The sequence below is a fragment of the Manacus candei genome, unplaced genomic scaffold, assembly GCF_025592945.1.
Source record: "Manacus candei isolate 608988 ecotype Guabito, Panama unplaced genomic scaffold, ASM2559294v1 h1tg000067l, whole genome shotgun sequence".
NCBI lineage: Eukaryota > Metazoa > Chordata > Aves > Passeriformes > Pipridae > Manacus > Manacus candei.
The window spans coordinates 10,930,081-10,947,519 of NW_026138115.1; the positions used below are offsets into that span (position 1 = coordinate 10,930,081).

At 44.8% G+C, this 17,439-nt stretch overlaps 2 protein-coding genes across 7 annotated transcripts in view; one reads left to right on the forward strand and one right to left on the reverse strand.

The window, feature by feature from the left end:
* Positions 1-87: 87 nt before the first annotated feature.
* FCF1 (FCF1 rRNA-processing protein) lies at positions 88-10,032 on the reverse strand. Its single transcript, XM_051806472.1, has 8 exons — positions 9,957-10,032; positions 9,805-9,872; positions 9,584-9,655; positions 9,173-9,321; positions 8,677-8,749; positions 7,708-7,795; positions 7,161-7,255; positions 88-4,908 (listed from the first exon to the last, which is right to left on the reverse strand). Exons 1-8 carry the CDS (start codon positions 9,957-9,959, stop codon positions 4,860-4,862), a joined length of 597 nt encoding a protein of 198 aa, XP_051662432.1. The 5' UTR covers positions 9,960-10,032; the 3' UTR covers positions 88-4,859.
* Positions 10,033-10,037: 5 nt separating this feature from the next.
* Positions 10,038-17,439, forward strand: part of AREL1 (apoptosis resistant E3 ubiquitin protein ligase 1) — a 41,876-nt gene continuing 34,474 nt past the window's right edge. For all 6 annotated transcript variants that reach the window (XR_007907580.1, XR_007907583.1, XR_007907581.1 and 3 more), the window contains exons 1-2: positions 10,038-10,116; positions 17,024-17,284. Coding sequence is in view for 2 of the 6 variants with exons in the window: in XM_051806487.1 (XP_051662447.1) it covers positions 17,194-17,284 (91 nt within the window). In the remaining 4 variants the exon portion in view is untranslated. The remainder of the gene's footprint in view (positions 10,117-17,023; positions 17,285-17,439) is intronic.

Genomic DNA, 17,439 nt, shown 5'->3' on the forward strand with positions numbered 1-17,439 from the left:
CCCCTCGAGGGGACGGGGGCCCTGCGAGGTGATCCAGCCCCGATGATCCATCCCCAGAATGCCATGAACGATCCTGTTTCCAGCGAATACGATAAACCTGAGATACAAACACGAGAACGGAGCAGTGGATGTGTGAAATTGCCTCATCCATTACAGAAGCGACTGCACTGATGCAGGAATTTTTTTTTGTTTCTCCCTTCCCACACTGAAGTATGAGTTAAACATACAAATATGTTCTGTAGCCCGTTAGTAATGATTTATGCCAAGTGCTGAACTGCATCCTAAAGACATGAGGGCTTGTGTGTCTGAATTCTAGTAGCTGGGCAGTGAAACCTCGTGGCTATGGGTCACCAGGGCACCAGCACTGTGGTGTGTCACTCCTTGTTCTCCTTCCCAAGCACAGAAAACATGAGCAATTTTTGTCATGTTCAATCTCTAGTTCATGGCTGGCAAATCAAGGAATTTGTAGCCAGTGCAAAAAGGCATGTATTGGAGGAAAAGTCCTAAGATTTCTCAGTCAGGAGAAAAATCAGGAAAACCAGGTTGTTGGGTAGAGGAAAAGCTTTGTTCTCTCTGGTAGAAAAGCTAGACTTTGTGTTCATTTGTTGTTAAATTCCAGGGAATCCACACACGTGATACATTAATACCATTAATCTACAAGAAAAGCTTTGACTGTGAACTCAAGCTATAAGATGCAAATCTTTAAGAAAACTGTTTTCATTTAACACACATAGAACAGTCTTTTCTATTCTTTGGTATCCCTTCTTTTCATCTAGAGGCGATTATTGATCCTTTTCTGTTTAGGATGATTTGTCTAGATTTCTCCTGCAGTGAATAGGACTTCAGATAGCATTTGTACTTTTAGCTTCTATCTCCTCTTCACTGTACAGGTACTTAGCATTTATATCCATTAGCTCTATGGGCCAGTTTACTCACTAAGCTTTCTAAAGTCTGTCCTCCCCAAATAGGGAATTCCTATTGCAAACATCCTGTAATTTAGCCTCCTGATGTATTCACTCAAAGTGAATTCTCTTGTGATCAGTTTACTCACAGTTATTTCCTGCAGGCAGGTCTCTCCCAGTATTCTTGCTCTTTGTTGTGGTTACTCAATATTGTCAAGAGACTTGTTACTTCCCTTATGAAGGAATACATGTACTTAACCACTTTCAGGAGCAACTGTTTTCCAGCCTACATCGAGGAGGTCAAACTGTAACTTTCAAATAACTTGACAGATGCCTTTTCAGTATTCAATTCTGGTTTGGACAGCAGTAGAGTTGACTTCCACCAAACAAGACACTGGCTTTACCCAATGTTACCTTGCCCTAAAGCAACCCTGCTAAGTTCACATTATGCCTTCTTATTCTTTTATTCAGAATATTTTATTTTTATTCTTTTATTCTATTCAGTCTGTTACATTAGTGGCTGTCATCGTGTTGGTTTTAGTTCTTTTTCTTTAAGCTCATGTTCTTCCTGCTTCTAAATGCTATTATGCTACCTCTCAGTTATCCCTCAATCACCCTGTGTCACATCTTGGATAAACAGTTTAAATTTCTCCACTTCATCTGGTGGTAAGGGTGCAGTAATCTTAGGCCTTCTGGTAGCTTCAGAAAGGAGTGGAAATTATTTTCTCCCATTCTTTGCATAAATCCAGACCTTTACATGGCTGCCCTGGTTGTTCTCTATCTTCTGAAGCTGTGGGAACTGGCTACAGCAAGAGACAGGATGTTAGTGGGAAGGCTGAATTCTCTAGTTACTGAGAAACACTGCAAGCATCTGTTTGATATTTAACTCCTGTGCAGGTTTAAACCAACTGCCAGAGTTGGGTCAGGAAGGAACTTCTCTGGTTTGGACTGGCAGTTCTGCCTTTGTGGGAATACCAAAGTATTCTAGATTATCGAACTCTTTCCTGTGACAAGGATCTTTCCTCCTTTGATATGCTGTTGGGATGCCATTATATGCATGGAATAAATATTTTCCTCTGAACTAAGTGTCTGGTACACAGGTTCCCTGGCACTGCAGGACAAGCAGTTGATCATTCAGGTGGTCCTTTCCTATCCTGTTTATCTTCTGACAAGGTTCTTTGAGTTAATGCTTAAGTTTTTCATCTTGCCAATTATATTCAGTTAAAGAAAATTTCCTGATGGGATTGTTCACTGCCAATACTTTCTCCTTGCTGCTCAACCTCCAAACCTTCTAACACATCTTTAGCAATTGCCTTATGTGTATTCCAGGTTCCTCCTCCTTTTACTAAAAAAAGACAGAGTAAAAGGAATAAAAGACTTCAGTTAATGGACGTATTTGCTTTGATTCCTACCCACAGCTACATACATATCTTTTCATGAAATCCCTCCAATAGGCATTATGCTGGCAGGTACATGTTCCCCAAATTCATCAGGTTGTTGTACCTTTGACCTCTTATCTGGTGCCAGAAAGATTTTTATCAAATATTACCATATATGTCCATTTCTTTCTTCTCCAGTCTCCTTCCATTTAGGTTAATTCAAGTGAAGTTATTTGCACTGGAACAATTTTAGTTAACTCTTTACTTGTAGAATTCTTTCAAAACTAGAATTATTCCGAAAACCAAGTTACAGGGATCTAATCCTACAACTGTTTCTCAGTCCTCATTTGACTAAACATGGGCTTCAAGTGTTCATGACAATACTTATCATTTAGCTTAAAGAAATGTAACTTGGACTGAGAGAAGAAAACGAATGATATTATTTTTGAAATGCATGTATTATACACTGAGTGTGAAATTTCAGGGTTGTTGGCTACTCTCTTCCTGGGTGGAGGTTGAGAAAATAAACTTCAATGGTGATAGCCCGGAAGGGTCTAAGTTTTGAAAGCATCAGTATGCTGTTATTTCAGGAGTGTTTAGTAGGTGAGCCTGCAGCAAGCAAAGAGATAGCAGGAGAGGTAGGTCTGATGTGTTCCCAAACTCTTCTGCAGTATCTATAGAGACAGGGTGCTAGCAAGAAAGTTATTAGGATGTCAGGGCATTTCCCAAGGACAGAAAATTATCTTCACTGTATGATGTCCAGCATACAGACAGCTGAGTTCAGCTATTATACGACCATTAAGATTGGAAAAGACCTCTAAGATCTAATCCAACCATTAACTCAGCACTGCCAAATCCACCACTAAACCATGTCTCTAAGTACTACATCCGCACGTATTTTTAACACTTCCAGGGACAGTGATTCCACCACTTCCCTTGGCAGTGTGTTCCAATGCTTGACCACCCTTTCAGTGAAGAAATTTTTCCAAATATCCAGTCTAAACCTCCCCTGACACAACTTGAGGCCATTTCCTCTCATCCTGTCACCTGTTACCTGGGAAAGGAGACTGACCCCCACCTGGATACCATCTCCTTTCAGGTAGTTATAGAGTGATAACATCTCCCCTGCGCCTCCTTTTCCTCAGACTAAACAACCACAGCTCCCTCATCTGCTCCTCATAAGTCTTGTGCTCTAGACCCTTCACCAGCTCTGTTGGCCTTCTCTGGACACACTCCAGCACCTCAATGTCTCTCTTGTAGTGAGGGGCCTAAAACTGAACACAGGACTCGAGGTGCAGCCTCGCCAATGCCGAGTCCAGGGGCAGGATCTCTTCCCTAATCCTGCTGGCCCCACTATTTCTGATACAGGTAAGGATGCTATTGGCCTTCTTGGCCACCTCTGCAGCCAAATCAATGTAAGGCACTACAGGATAAAAGCTCCAATAAAGTTTGGAAATTTTCTTATTTTTACCAAGAATATAAATTTTCAGTCTTGTCCTGTATTTTGGCCAGGAAGCATACTTTAGCATGTTGGCCCCTGCTGGCCCTGTCCTCACCACAGAGCAAAGATCGTAAGAGCAAATTATATTGCTAAGAACTAAGGAGTAATGGAGAAGATATGAGAATGCAGAGTTATGGCTTTGAAATACTTTTCCCCCTGCATTTCTCCATGTGGCTTAACCATTGCTTTCCATCCCTCCTCTGACCACTTCCTTCCCTGCAGTAAATGCTGCTGGGAGACTATCTGCAACCATTGCTCTTATTCTCCAACACTGACTCTGATCCCAGCTCACATTAATACCTTTCCCCATTTGACACCTTCCTCCTCTTCCCTGATACCTAATGGAAGTGATAAGGGTTTGAGGTGCATAGGTCCCAAGCAAACAAGAGAGAGAGATCTGTCCCAACCCAACCCTACCCTGTCTCCACCACTCTAAATGTAAGCAAAAGGACCAGACTGCCAGCTAACCCACTACAGACAGGACAATCTGAGCAGGACACTTAACCAAACATCATTCATTGTACAGCTGAATAAAAGCCCATCAATTCCCAGATCATCAATTCCCAAAATCTTCTAGATTGCTGTTCCAGAGAAGGCCCACCAACTGGTGCAGATCTGACGTCTTTTCTCCAGAACGCAAGTTCTGATTTGTTTGAGGAAACAGGTGTGAGGGACCTCCCCAGAGAAATACCTGTTCCACTGCAGGTACAGCAATAAGAAACTTCTAAAATTTCTGTGGTTTCATTCTCAGCCAGAGTTGCATCATCAGTATTTAATTCAGAATGCCGAAATCACTTTTTGCAATGATCCCAATGAAGACAGAGGTAGGTATGTTCTGGGCACTGCCACCCTCTGTTTCCCATACGCTTCTCTCAGCTATAGGTAATCAGACCAAGTCAGAACAAGGATGAATAAAACCAGACTCTTCAAAATACCTTCTTCTTAGAAAATCAAGGCTAAGAAGTCAGTTCAGTGTCAGCCATGGTCCTATGAGTAAAAGAGAAAGCAGGAGGGTTGGAATCAGAAGGACCCTTATCCTGGCTCAGAGTCCCGGCATCGATGGCTTGGCTGGACAGGTTAGAATCGAGGAGCTCCATAATCATCTGGCATCCTTTCAATGTTGTACCTGAGAAAGAAGAAAAACTTATGAAGACAACCTACTCCACACTGCTCTCCTCCCCACTGTGGTGGAGCATCTACCTCCTCCTCCTCCTCGGGGCTGCTGTATGATCTCAGGGATTCCTGACAGGCCTTGGTCTTTGTGTAAAGAGTTGGGCAGTGAAGCATCCTTTGAACATACCAGGAAGTCTTGCACAGCTAAGATGGAATAGCACTGACTGTACCAGGAACTCCTGTTGCCTGGCTATGGTGAAGGATGTGAGTGCAACTAAGCAGTCATCTCCTGCCCTATCTGAATCGTGGCCTGAGTGGAATGGTACCATTGTTACTGGAGTTTTGGAAACTAGAGTAACTACCAATCTGGATTGTGGCTGAGATGTACAATTTATGGACAACTAAAACCAATCACCTTGCGACTCTATAAAGAGTGGTCTTAAGTGAGGCCCTTTGAGCTCTCCTGGGCTGCAGAGTGCTATACAAGCACCTCCCTCTGAGTGGGACACCTCTCAGAGGTCATGAACTCGCAAGTATGCGATACTTGAAGGACCGTAGCTCAGCCTTTGCCTGTTGAAAAACGCAGAGGCATTCAATGTATTTCACTGAACCTGAAGAGAATTTTTACCAGGTACCTTTATACATGTGCATGTGCACACGTGTGAATTGGCTGAAATACTCTTTACCAAGTGTAGTATGAATGTTGTTTCCTGAATCTATAATTAAGTCATTGTTATAATTGTAGTAAATCCTATTGAATCACTTTATAAATGTTAAGTTAGTCAATGATTAAGTGCTGCTAAAATCTAATTTAGACAGAAACTGTTGACCAAATCTGGGACTAAGATTGGATCTAGCCACACTTGGATTCCATCAGGAGTTTGAAAAGTAAGGGAGTCCATTCCGAACCTTGTGACCCAATGGAAGGATTTTATATCGAATTTTTAGACACAAACCATTGACCAAGCCTGGGACTAGGATTGGATTCAGCCCCACCTAGACTCTGTCAGGAGTTTAGAAAGCAAGGAGATCCCTTCTGAACCTTGTGACTCAACTGGAGGGTCTTCCTTATACTTTGCACTCCCAGTCTCCATGCAAGTCATCCTAAAGCGATTCTAAGCTGATTTTCCTTTGCATTTTTCATCCACGTAGTAAGAGTGAACCTTGACATCAAACTCTGTTAAGTTGCATTTCTGCAAATTTATATTAAAACTTGCTTTTGCTAATATCTTTAATGGTGATTGTTGCAGTGGCCTAAATCACCCATTCGCGACACCATCCGGCAACAGGCTTACAGGCAGACTGAACAGCAAGCTTTGTTGCATTTTTATCTGCAGCTCAGATTCCCAGGAAGAAAAATATTACTTCTGAAAGTAAAAAGTCTTCATAACTTTGCTGTTATTCTTCACCTTAAACTCAGAAATCAGGCATCTCAGAAACTCACCTTCTCCAGAGAAGGAAAAAAAAGGTGGTTCTGTAAGACTTAGAATTTAAGAGCAGACCACCACAGAGAATAAAACTTTTGACATTCAACTTATAATTCACAGAATCACAGAATCATTTAGGTTAAAAAATACCTCCAAGATCACCAAGTCCAACCTCTGACCAAAGACCACCTTGTCAACTAGACCATGGCACTAAGTGCCATGTCCAGGCATTTCTTGAACACCTCCAGGGATGGTGACTCCACTACACCCCTGGGCATCCCGTTCCAAAAGTTCATGGCCATACTGAATAAGAGGTAAAGATGTTTTGAGAGAAAAATCTTTTGAGCCACATTCTAATTATAGATCACTTAAGACTTTACATATTTCTAGCAATCAACCTCCTCATTTCCAACATGCTGCACTAGTATCCTTCTGAGTTGTTTAGTTTTTAGCTAAGAAGCAAATTCAATCTCTTAGTGAGGGTACACAAAGCTACCAAATGGAATATGGAACAAGAATTTTCTTTTCCTCAAGGACCTGCAGAATGCATTGCCTGGTAGTCCTGCTGCTGCTGGTAAGCAAAACTGATCTATGGAAACACTGGCCTCAAGGAGAGTAGCTCTCCTGGTAAAGACAAGTGAACAAGCAGACTGCAATAAAAGTGGGTCTGTGGCCAGTCTCTTCCCAGCAGTAGCTGTACTTCAACTTCTGTGCAAACACCAGGCCCTTTACTGCAGCCTGCACTACGGACAATGCAGGAGAGAAGTCCACGGTGACAGAGTTCCTGTCAGACAAGGATTATACTGGGCAGGGTTTTTCTCTGTCAGGGGGCCCTTACCTGTGCCTGGAAATATACATTATAGGCACTCCAGGGATTTTTCGTATTCTCCGCTTGAGCTCTTTATCTACGGTGGCCACAATGTAACATTTGTGCTGCAAAAAAAGAAGGCAGGTCAGATTTAACACCAGCGAACACACAGAAAGAAGACATAACTGATCAAACACTTCTATTCAGTGAGCTCGTTAAACACAAGAAGGCTAAGAATCCTTAGCAAGGCATTACTAGGACTTGTACAGGATTCCACAGTAGACTAGTAACATCCTTCTGCTCGTCAAAATAGACTCACAGAAATTTCTGAAGGTCTGTCCAGCCTTCCAAGCTGACAGCTTTCCCATCCTCACTGGTTCTTGATGCTGTTCTGTGCAACAAGAATGCCCAGGGAAGACAATACCTTGCATCAAATACAGTTGTTCTAGGGACTGAAACTGCCCCTTAGTGAAATTTTGTAGTTTCTTTGTGGGAAATTTAAGTCATTAGTAGTTAGGAGGGTTCAGGAATTTTTAGTATGTTAGCACAGTACAGAAAGTGTCAGAGAGGGAAATACCTGAGTGACCCTCTGTACCAAGCAGTCATCTGCGTAGGTTCCTTTGTGCATACACGGCAAGCGTTCAAACCGAGGGTCCTTGGCAATTCTGTGGGGAAATATAAGGCAGCATCACAGCAATCAGACCACAGAGTACAGTAACACAGTACAGAGGAATAAGAACACCCCTTTCTGTGATATACAGAACATTGTTCTCAAAACAAGGGCTGAAGGGATGGAGTAAATGGTACATAAAAGTCAAATGAAATGAGGAGCAAAAAAGAATGCAGTTTGTCTAATTATTATCGGTTAAGTATTTCTTTGTACTGGTTAGTTGGATTCAAAATCTGTAAAATGTCAGGCCATTGCCAAACAAAGTAATTTGAAATAAGTTATCTGTGGGAAGAACTAGAACTCCTTCCGGTGTGTGATCGTTCACACCATGCATATAGGGACATTGCACCTTCTCTCTGAAGGGCAACATCGAAGCTGCTTAGGGGATGTACTCGGATAGTTTACAACACAGCAGGCCAAAATAAAAAGTAAAGAACAATACATCTGAGTGGAGGATGTGAACTACATTGGACTAGTGTTGTACAGATCACACAATAACCTAGCTCTAGATTATCAATACATGGTACCTACTCATACAGGAGTAACATGAAGTATGAGTAAAAAGTTCCATAAGACTCAGGTCACTTCTTTATTCATTTTTAGAAATTCTAAAATTAAAAAAAATATATATTTTTTGAGAAACAAGAAAAAGGCTTACTTTGAAAGTCTTAGGAGAATGACAGATTACAGATTGATACTGTGCACTCATACATAGCATTTTGTTTTAAAAACCAAAAAAAATCTAAAACTCGAGACATTGTACTCATCTTGTACAGCCAGAGAACTAAAACCAAGTTCAGGACTCTGCAACAACCTAACCACCCTCTAGTGCAGGAGCATGTCATGGCAAAAGAGAAGAGAACACCCTGCACCTACCTTAACGCCACACGGTACTTCTGTCCTAACTTTTCGATTTCACCCATTACACAGTCTGTGATACATGGAATACCTACATGCAAAAAAAGCCTGTATTAATACAAAGCAATATTTATTCACAGACTTCTATATTGCCCACATGTCCAGGAACGATCATGGAACTCTAAAACATATTACTTACAGCAAGAACTGATAAGGTTGCAAAGTGATGAAATGTAAAGCCACTGAGTTTGACCATGCCATGGTAATTTTAGATATTTAAGTATTAATGCTCTACCTTTGTTGAGACTAGCATTTATGACCACTGTTTGACTGAAACCAGAGGCAGTTCCAGGGTTACCATAGCCATGAACAATCAGCTCCAAGATTATGGCATATATCCTTTTTTCAAGATTTCTGTTATTTTCAGCCAGTGGCATGAGGCTGACAAAGCACATTCCAAGCACAGTGTGGCACTGCTTAGTCAGAAGAAGCTGCGAGTGGTGTGGACACTCACACTTGGCATAGAGACAGTCCATCATTGACTGCACTAGGTCCAGCTTGGCCTTGATGGAGAAGTTGATGAAGTTAGTGTCAACCAGGATGTGGTAAGGGGGGCCCAGCTGCGTATTATACTGGAAGAACAAGCAAGAGGGATGCTGGGGGCTGCCAGGAAGACAAAGAATTCAAATCAGTTAAATGCATTTAACAACATGTCCAATCCCACAACTTGCAGAGAACGAAAGAGGAGTAATGAGCAGAAAGACTCTTGCTGCCTCTTAAGCACAGTCCCTTGGTTTGGCCATACCATGTCCTTTTCTGACAGTTTTGCTCAGAAACATCCTCGGTTACAGCCTGCAGCGTGGCCGGCCCTCGCTCCCTTCTTCCCTCCCTCCATCCTCTCTCCCCAAGTGTCGGCAGTACTTACACCTCCCGCTCTTTGATGGCGCTCGGGTCCTCTTTCTTCTTCACGGGGGCTTTCGCCCGGTCCTTCTCTTTACTGCAAAGAAACACAGGCACTTCCCTAGGACGAGTGACAGGGAAGGGCGGCCAGCGGCGGAGAGGCTCGGGCCGGGATCCCCTCCCGCCTCTCCCGAGGGGGACAGGAGGACGCTGCAGGGCCCCGCCTGGGAGCGCAGCCACACTCACATGCGCTCATCCCGGAGGCTGATCATGCGCTTCATCACCGCGTACTTCCGCGCCTTCTTCTGCTTCCCCTGCAGGGAGACGGACAGTCAGCCGCAATGAGCCGAGGAGAGACCCGACCCCAGCCGGTCCCCCCCCGTCCCCTCCCGGCTCACCATGCCGATCACGCCGATCCCACCGCTCCTGCCTCCGCCGTCGGTGCCCCCGGTGCGTCACTGGCCCCGCCCCGGGAGCGCGTCACCTCCGGCTGCCAGCGCCGGGCAGCGGCCGCGCGGGGCAGCGGGACCGGCGTCGCGGCCGCCGTCGGAGCCCACGGTAACGGCGGGAGCGGCGCGTCCCTGCAGCCGCCACGGTCCCGGGCGCGGGGAGCGGGGCTCCCGGGGCGAGGGAGCTGCAGCCCAGCCCGGCCGCCCCGCCGCGACGGGCGTCCCCCGGGGGGTGGCGGCCCCGCTGCCGGCCCGGAGCGCCCGCGGGAGGCCTGGTACAGCCGCGGCGGGGGTCGCTCGGGGCTCCCGGCGGGCGGGAAGGGCCGGCTCTGCCTGTCCCGCCGCGGCCTCAGCTTTTCGTTTCGGTGTAGCCTCGCCGCTTGTGCGGCGCTGCGGGTGTATCGGTGGCACGTCGGGTAGGGTGGGGGGACTGGCGCCTGTGGGAAGGCCGTGGGGTTTGGTGACCCCGCCGAGCCCACCTTACACACCGATCTCTCTCTTTTTCCCATTCTCACTGTTTAGCACAACCGGGAGGTTACGGAGGTCTTCAGCCCGCTCACTTGAGCTTGCTGGACTGGTTTTCTTTTAAGAATTAATGTAATGCTGGTTTTGCCACACTCTAGCTCGTAGACTTCTTAATGAAAAGCAGTGGGTTGTCATTATCTTTAGATCTTACCTACATTTGTGACTAGAAATCTTAGCAAATAAGTGTAATTTCAGCTGTACTTTATGCAGCCATACTGGTGTAGTCTGACCCAAAAAGTTTTTTTCTGCACGTGAAAGGAAATGTTCTCCAAGTTCTCGGACTGGTCTGGGGCACCTGGTTTCTCATGCCCTTTGCGGGGAAGGGAGAGAGAAAGGCCTTTCTCATTAAAGCTTCTGGGATTAGTGAAAACTTGTAGCTTTTAGTATCTTCCAAATACAACTGGTTTTGTCTGGTGTGCTGGTCAGAAAAAGCAGCCAATGAGGTACCACATGGGAATTTTTCCTGAAGCAGTGACCTGTGTAAAACTGTGACTGAGGCTCTGACAGTGAGGAAGAAAATGAGGCTGAAAGAAGAAGGGTGTTAGGGAAACCATAGATGAGCTTTCTGCCTGGGTGATCATACCCTGCTTAATTGTTGGTTGAGGAAACACAGTTGGTGGAGCTCCCATGATACTGCTTAAGTGACCCTAAATGGTTTGGGAAAGGAAATAATTGAGGAGGAAGGGGGTGATCTGCTTTTCCCACTGATATGTAGGGTGGCAGGTGGCTGAATATTTTTCTGGCTTGGAAAGCAGATCTGGTACAAGATGAGACTGGACTGAAAGTTGCCATCTGGCTGGCTTGCTGCATTTGAGGAGGACAGAAGGAGCTGACACTGCTGGTGGATGAAAAGTCTTTAGACTTAAGCAGTTGGCAGAAGTCTCCTTTTTTTTTTTTTCCCTGTTGCCACTGGTTTTTTAGCTTGTATGTAAATGAATATGACAAATTCCAGCCCTGATGAGAGAATGACTGTTTTGTGTAGACACTGGCCATTGATGTGGCTTTTGTTCTTGACAGCTGATACTGGATCCTGCCTAGTATCTTTTGCACTGACTTTTCAGTTTCCTGTGAATATATTTTAAACTTAAGGTCTCATGGGCATTCTTGTTTGTTGGCTTGTGCATGATTTACTTAGTGGGAGAAAATACTGTGCCTTTCACTAGAAAATAGTCATCTTGTGCATGGCGTGAGATGGACGTGCCATTGGTAGTGGACATTTGTGCACATGGATTGAGAGGACATTCTGCACAGAGATAGATGGTTCTCTTATCTGAGTTGGATGAAGTAGTATCAACATGCAAAAAGGCTTTAAAACAAAATTTAAAGTGTGTTGTTAAAAAACAGAGGAAAGGCAGTTAAATGTATCAGTGCACCAAATAAAACCAAGAGGCATTATAGATTTCTTAGAATCTCAGTACATCAGTTCTTTAAAGCATGCACCCAACTGGCTTTGTAGCTGTAGCCACATGAATGTGCCATTACTGTGTTACTGTTCCTTTTATATGTATGGCTACACTTGTGCTTCCTTCTGGAGCTTTGCATTGTGTGCCTCTGACTTCACAGCAGCCATAACACAACAAAATGTATTCCTATTACTGGACTTCCTTTTCTTACTGACTTGAGAGAAGCAATGGTATGAATACTGTTTATTTTATGATTCCATGCTGTCTACCTTGATTATGCCAGTATTTCTCCTTGAGTCAAACCAAGGTGAACCTTTCCAAATCCCCATTTTTCCTGCAGATAGTGGGAGACCATTGCTTCCTCTGTACTTGGATTAAGATTATTAAGACCTGATGGACAATTCAGCATTTTTTTCTACCCAGCTATGATGGCATGTTCTATTGCTGATTTTCAGAATTTGTCTCCCGGATTGTTACCCGACAGCTCTTAGCACAGATACTGTCGCAGTTTACATCTGCATTCTGTTAAGTGAGTGACAATATGTCTTGGATACCAGCTACTTGCAACTAGGTTCTTTACCTCCATGTATTCCAGCTGCAAGACCATCCTTAAAGCTGCAGGCAGTGTGTAAACTAGAAGAAAGTTGATTTGTCTGACAGCCACTTCATCTCTGGAGGTCACCGGACTTGGTGTCTTGTTTACCACTTCATGTGGGGGTAATAAAATGAGAAGCTGCTATGCTGATTAATGGAGATAACTAATTCCCTGTGTCCACCAAGTTCAGAAATTCTGCAACCCAGATCACAAGACTCAGGCTCCAATTGACTTAAAAACCCTCATAGCTGAAATGACGGATCTTTCTCTTTTTTACTTGAGAGAGCGCCTGTGTGACTTGTGGTTTGCTTTACAGAAGGAAAGGAGTTGCAGAGTCAGGCAGAAATAGCTTGGGTAGATGAACCTACAGGGCCAGCTTTGTGTTGATGTTTTTTTGGTGATGTGAAAAATCTGGTTCTGTAAAATGCTGGAGGGAGATCTTGTAGATTCCTAAATATTGATAAGTTTCTGTGAAATTCCTCAGCTGTGTGGGGAGTAGCCACACACTTTTGACAGCCAGGCCAAGCTGAAGCAGGGTTTCAACCAGGCATTTGTAGGACATCTTGGATATGTACTGTAAAATAACTAAAATATCAAGGAATTTGCTAGCTCTATGATTCTTAATACACAGAGATTATTTATGGGTTTAGAAACCTGAAGCTTCATCTAGGAGGAGAATGAAAACTTATGGCCTGGGGACTGCAACACTGTTCACTAAGTAGAGGAAAGAGGAAAATAGCTGAGTGGGTGGGATTTTCCGTGAGATGTGGGTGAGGAAAAGACAGTGAAAGTCTGGCTGCTTCTGCAGTGCAGTCAGAGAGCTCTGCACAGACTTACTGGTTGGTTTTCATATGCATTAGAAAGCTTAGTGGAAGTGTGCGAAGGCAGCCAGATCTGTATGATTATTGGATGGAGGGAAATAAGAGACTTGTGGAGAGGAGGGCAGATGAGGGGGGACTAAGAAGGAAGTGACAACTGAGGTGGTGGTATGGCAGGCGGGAGGAGCACATCACTTACATCCCCAGAAGAGGGGACTATCTTAACAGACAGCTGCTGGGTCTTTTCTTTTCATTCTCACTCCTTTATGTAATCTGTTTTCTGAATGAGTAGATACTGACTGTGTAGGGTCTGTGGTGTTTCTTCTGGCATATGTCCTGGTTTTTGTGGGCTGCGTCAATCCTTGCTGTTAAATTTTAATTTCTTTTTATCTCAATCCTGACAGTAAACTGTAATTTAGTGAATAGTACTGCTGAAACTGAAATCCCTTATGAGGATAGTGGTTTCCTGAATACCTCAAACAACAACAGCAGGAAAAAAAAATCCAGTTCGCTTTGTGGTCCAAGAACTTTCAAAGACTTTTTTTTTTCTAGCCTTGACCATAAATAGCCCTTTAAATCTGAGCAAAATCAGTCTGAGAATAGTGTATGGCATTTTGTTGGGTGTAAAGGCTTGAAGTGCTACCTGATCATACACTGGTTTGGCTTGGAAGGGACCTTAAAGAACATCTAATTCCAACTCCCCTGGGCAGGGACATCTTTCACTAGATCAGGTGCTCAAAGCCCCATCCAACCTCGCCATGAACACTTCCAAGGATGGGGCAGCAACAACTTCTCTGGGCAACCTGATCCAGTGCCTCACCACTCATAGTGAAGAACTTCCTCCTTATTTCTTCCTAATCTAAACCTACCCTCTTTCAGTCTGAAGCCATTCCAGCCATTCCGCCTTGTCCTATCACTACATGCCCCTGTAAAAGTTCCTTTTCATCTTTCTGGTAGGCCACCTTTAGGTACTGGAAGGTGCTATAAGCTCTCTTCAGCCTTCTCTTTTGCAGGCTAAACAACCCCAGCTCTCTCAGCCTGTCTTCACAGGAGAGGTGGTCCAGCCCTCTGATCATCTTCATGGCCTTCCTCTGGACCTGCTACAACAGGTCCATGTCTTCCCTGTACTGAGGGCACCAGAACTGGACATCGTACTCCAGGTGAGATCTCATGGGAGCAGAGTAGAGGGGAGAGTCACCTCCCTTGACCTGCTGGTCACATTTCTTTTAATGCAGCCCAGGATATGGTTGGCTTTCCAGGCTGCAAGCATACATTGTCAGGTCATGGAATCATAGAATATCCTGACTTGAAAGGGACCCACAAGGATCACTGAAGTCCAACTCCTGGCCCTGCACAAGACAGTCCCAAGAGTCACACCATGTGCCTGAGAGTGTTGTCCAAACATTTCTTAAAGTCTGTCAGGCTTGGTATGGTGACCACTTCCCTGGGGAGCCTGTTCCAGTGCTCAAACACCCTCTGTGCTAAGAACCTTTTCCTAATATCCAACCTAAACCTTCTCTGACACAGCTTCATTCCATTCCTTTAGGTCCTTCCTCTGGTCACCAGAGAGAAGAGATCAGTGCCTGCACCTCCACTTCCCCTTGTGAGGAAATTGTAGGCTGTGATGAGGTCTCCCCTCGGTCTCCTCTTCTCCAGGCAGAACAGACCAAATGACCTCAGCCATTTCTCATACAACTTCCCCTCCAGACCCTTCACCTGGGTGGCATCTTCATGACTTCATTTGTATGCTCTCTAATAACTTTATATCCTTCTTATACTGTGGCACCCAAAATTGCACACAATACTCAAGGTAAGGCTGCCCCAGTGCAGAGCAGAGCGGGACAATCACCTCCCTTGACTGGCTGGCGATGCTTTGCCTGATGTCCCCCAGGACACGGTTGGCCTTCCTGGCTGCCAGGGCACTGCTGACCCATATTCAGCTTGGCATCGATTGGGACCTTCAAGTCCACTTACGTGATCCTGCTCTCCAGCGCCTCATTCCCCAGTCTGTATGAACATCGAGGGCTGCCCCATCCCAGGTTCAGAATCCGGCACTTGTCTTTCTTAAAGTTCTTACTCTTGGCAATTGCCCAGCTCTAGGTCACATTGAGCTTCTCATCAATCAAAATGCACAAATTCTTCTCCTCTGGTCTGCTCTCAATCCGTTCTCCCTCCAGCCTGTATTTGCGTTTGGGATTGCCCAGACTCATGTGCAGGATCTCGCACTTGGCCATGCTGAACTTCATGGGGTTCACACAGGTCTACCTCTACCTCTCAAGCCTGTCAAGGTCCCTCTGGATGGCAACCCTCAAGCTTGTTGACTGCACCATGCAACTTGATATCATCAGCAAACTTGCTGAGGGTGCACTCAATCCCACTGTCCATGTCAGTGACAAAGATGTTAAACAGCTCTGGTCCCAATACTGACATCTGAGGATTGCCATCTGTCACTGGTCTCCACTTGGACATTGAGCCATGGACCACAACTCTTTGAGTGCAACCATCCATCCAATTCCTTATGCACCAAATGGTCCATCCATCAAATCCATGTCTCTCCAGTTTAGAGACAAGGATGTTGTGCAGGACAGTGTCAAATGCAAGACCAGCTAGGTAGCGTCAGTTGCTCTTCCCTCATCCACCATTGCTGTAACCCTGCCATAGAAGGCTACCAGTTTTTCAGGCATGATTTGCTTTTAGTGAAGCTATGTTGGCTGTCACCAGTCACCTCCTTATTTTCCATATGCCTTAGCATAGTTTCCAGGATCCTTGATCTTGCCAAGCACTGAGGTGAGACTGACTAGCCTATAGTTCCCAGGGTCTTCTTTTTTTCTGTTTTTAAAAATGGAGGTTGTGTTTTCCTTTGTGCAGTCAGTGGGAACTTCACCAGTCTGCCCTGACTTCTCAAATATGATGGATAGTGGCTTAGCAACTTCTGCCAGCAACCTCAGGATTTGCAGCTACATCTTATCAAGTCCCATGAGCTTGTGCACCTTCAGGTTCCTTAGATGTTCTCAAACTTGATCTTCTTGTACAGTGGGTGGTTCTTCATTCAGTCCCTGCCTTTGTCATCTGTAACTTGAGTGATGTGGCTGGAGCACTTGCTGGGGAAGACTGAGGCGAAAAATTGTTGAGTACCTCAGTCTTCTCATTGTCCTGGGTAACCAAGTCTCCTGTTTCCTTCTGGAGAAGGCACACATTCTCCCTATACAAGGTTTTCATGTTGCCCTTGACATCCCTGCCCAGGTTTAGTTCTGTCAGGGCTGTAGCTTTTCTAACCCAATCCTTGGCTGCTGAGACAATCTCTCTGTATTCCTCCTAAGCTACTAGTCCTTGCTTCCATCCTTAATGTTCCTTATGAATAGCATTCAGGTTCTTAGCTGCTCCGTGAAACCCATGAGCACAATGAAACCTATGGAGACAAGGATGTGTTTTGTTCCATCTTGAACCTGCTAGTTTCAGGGGGTCATATAATGAAATTAGATTATGACAGATGGAGGTTGAGGATAGGGCAAAGCCTTGCACCTCATCAACAGCGATACCTTCATAGCGCCTCTCACGGATTTCATGTCTAGTTGGGCTCTTGCGTCCTACACCTCTCACGTGTTTCTGCTTGCAAGATTTATCCACAACAGTAGAGAGATCTAACTTTTCTCTCTCCTTTTTTTACTTTTCCAGGGAAGCTAGCAAATTGCAGGCTAAAGGGAACGGCACTGCAGGACAACTCTTTTCCACAAAGAGGAAGAAACTGCTGTGCTCAGCTCCTTACCTTTCAGCAGTGATTCTGTGATGCAAGTTCCAAGAGTTCCTCTTTCTGTGATAATGTTCTCTATGGCCTCTTTTTGCTGATGTTTGTCACAGTTTTTGGCACAAAGAGAAAGGATGCTGAAGAATGGGTACCCTCCTTACGGCTTTTAGAACATGGGCACTTGTGTAAAGGTATGTGATTGCTCTTTGGTTGGAGGGATGGACTGTCTGCTGAGGCCAGCAAAGGGGATTTGCAGGGCTAGAAAGTCATGGCTATTGTTGAAGATAAATACCTCATTTAAGCTTTCTGCATGCTGATGTCCATTGTTGCTGCTGAGATGACTGAT

Bases quoted from the DNA above. Each gene is read 5' to 3' on its own strand.
- FCF1 (XM_051806472.1), bottom strand. The intron at 7,796-8,676 runs GTAGGTGCAGGG...ATTTCCCCACAG, and splicing joins AAGTACCGTGTGGCGTTAAG to AATTGCCAAGGACCCTCGGT. The intron at 7,256-7,707 runs GTATTTCCCTCT...CTTTTTTTGCAG, and splicing joins TGGTACAGAGGGTCACTCAG to CACAAATGTTACATTGTGGC.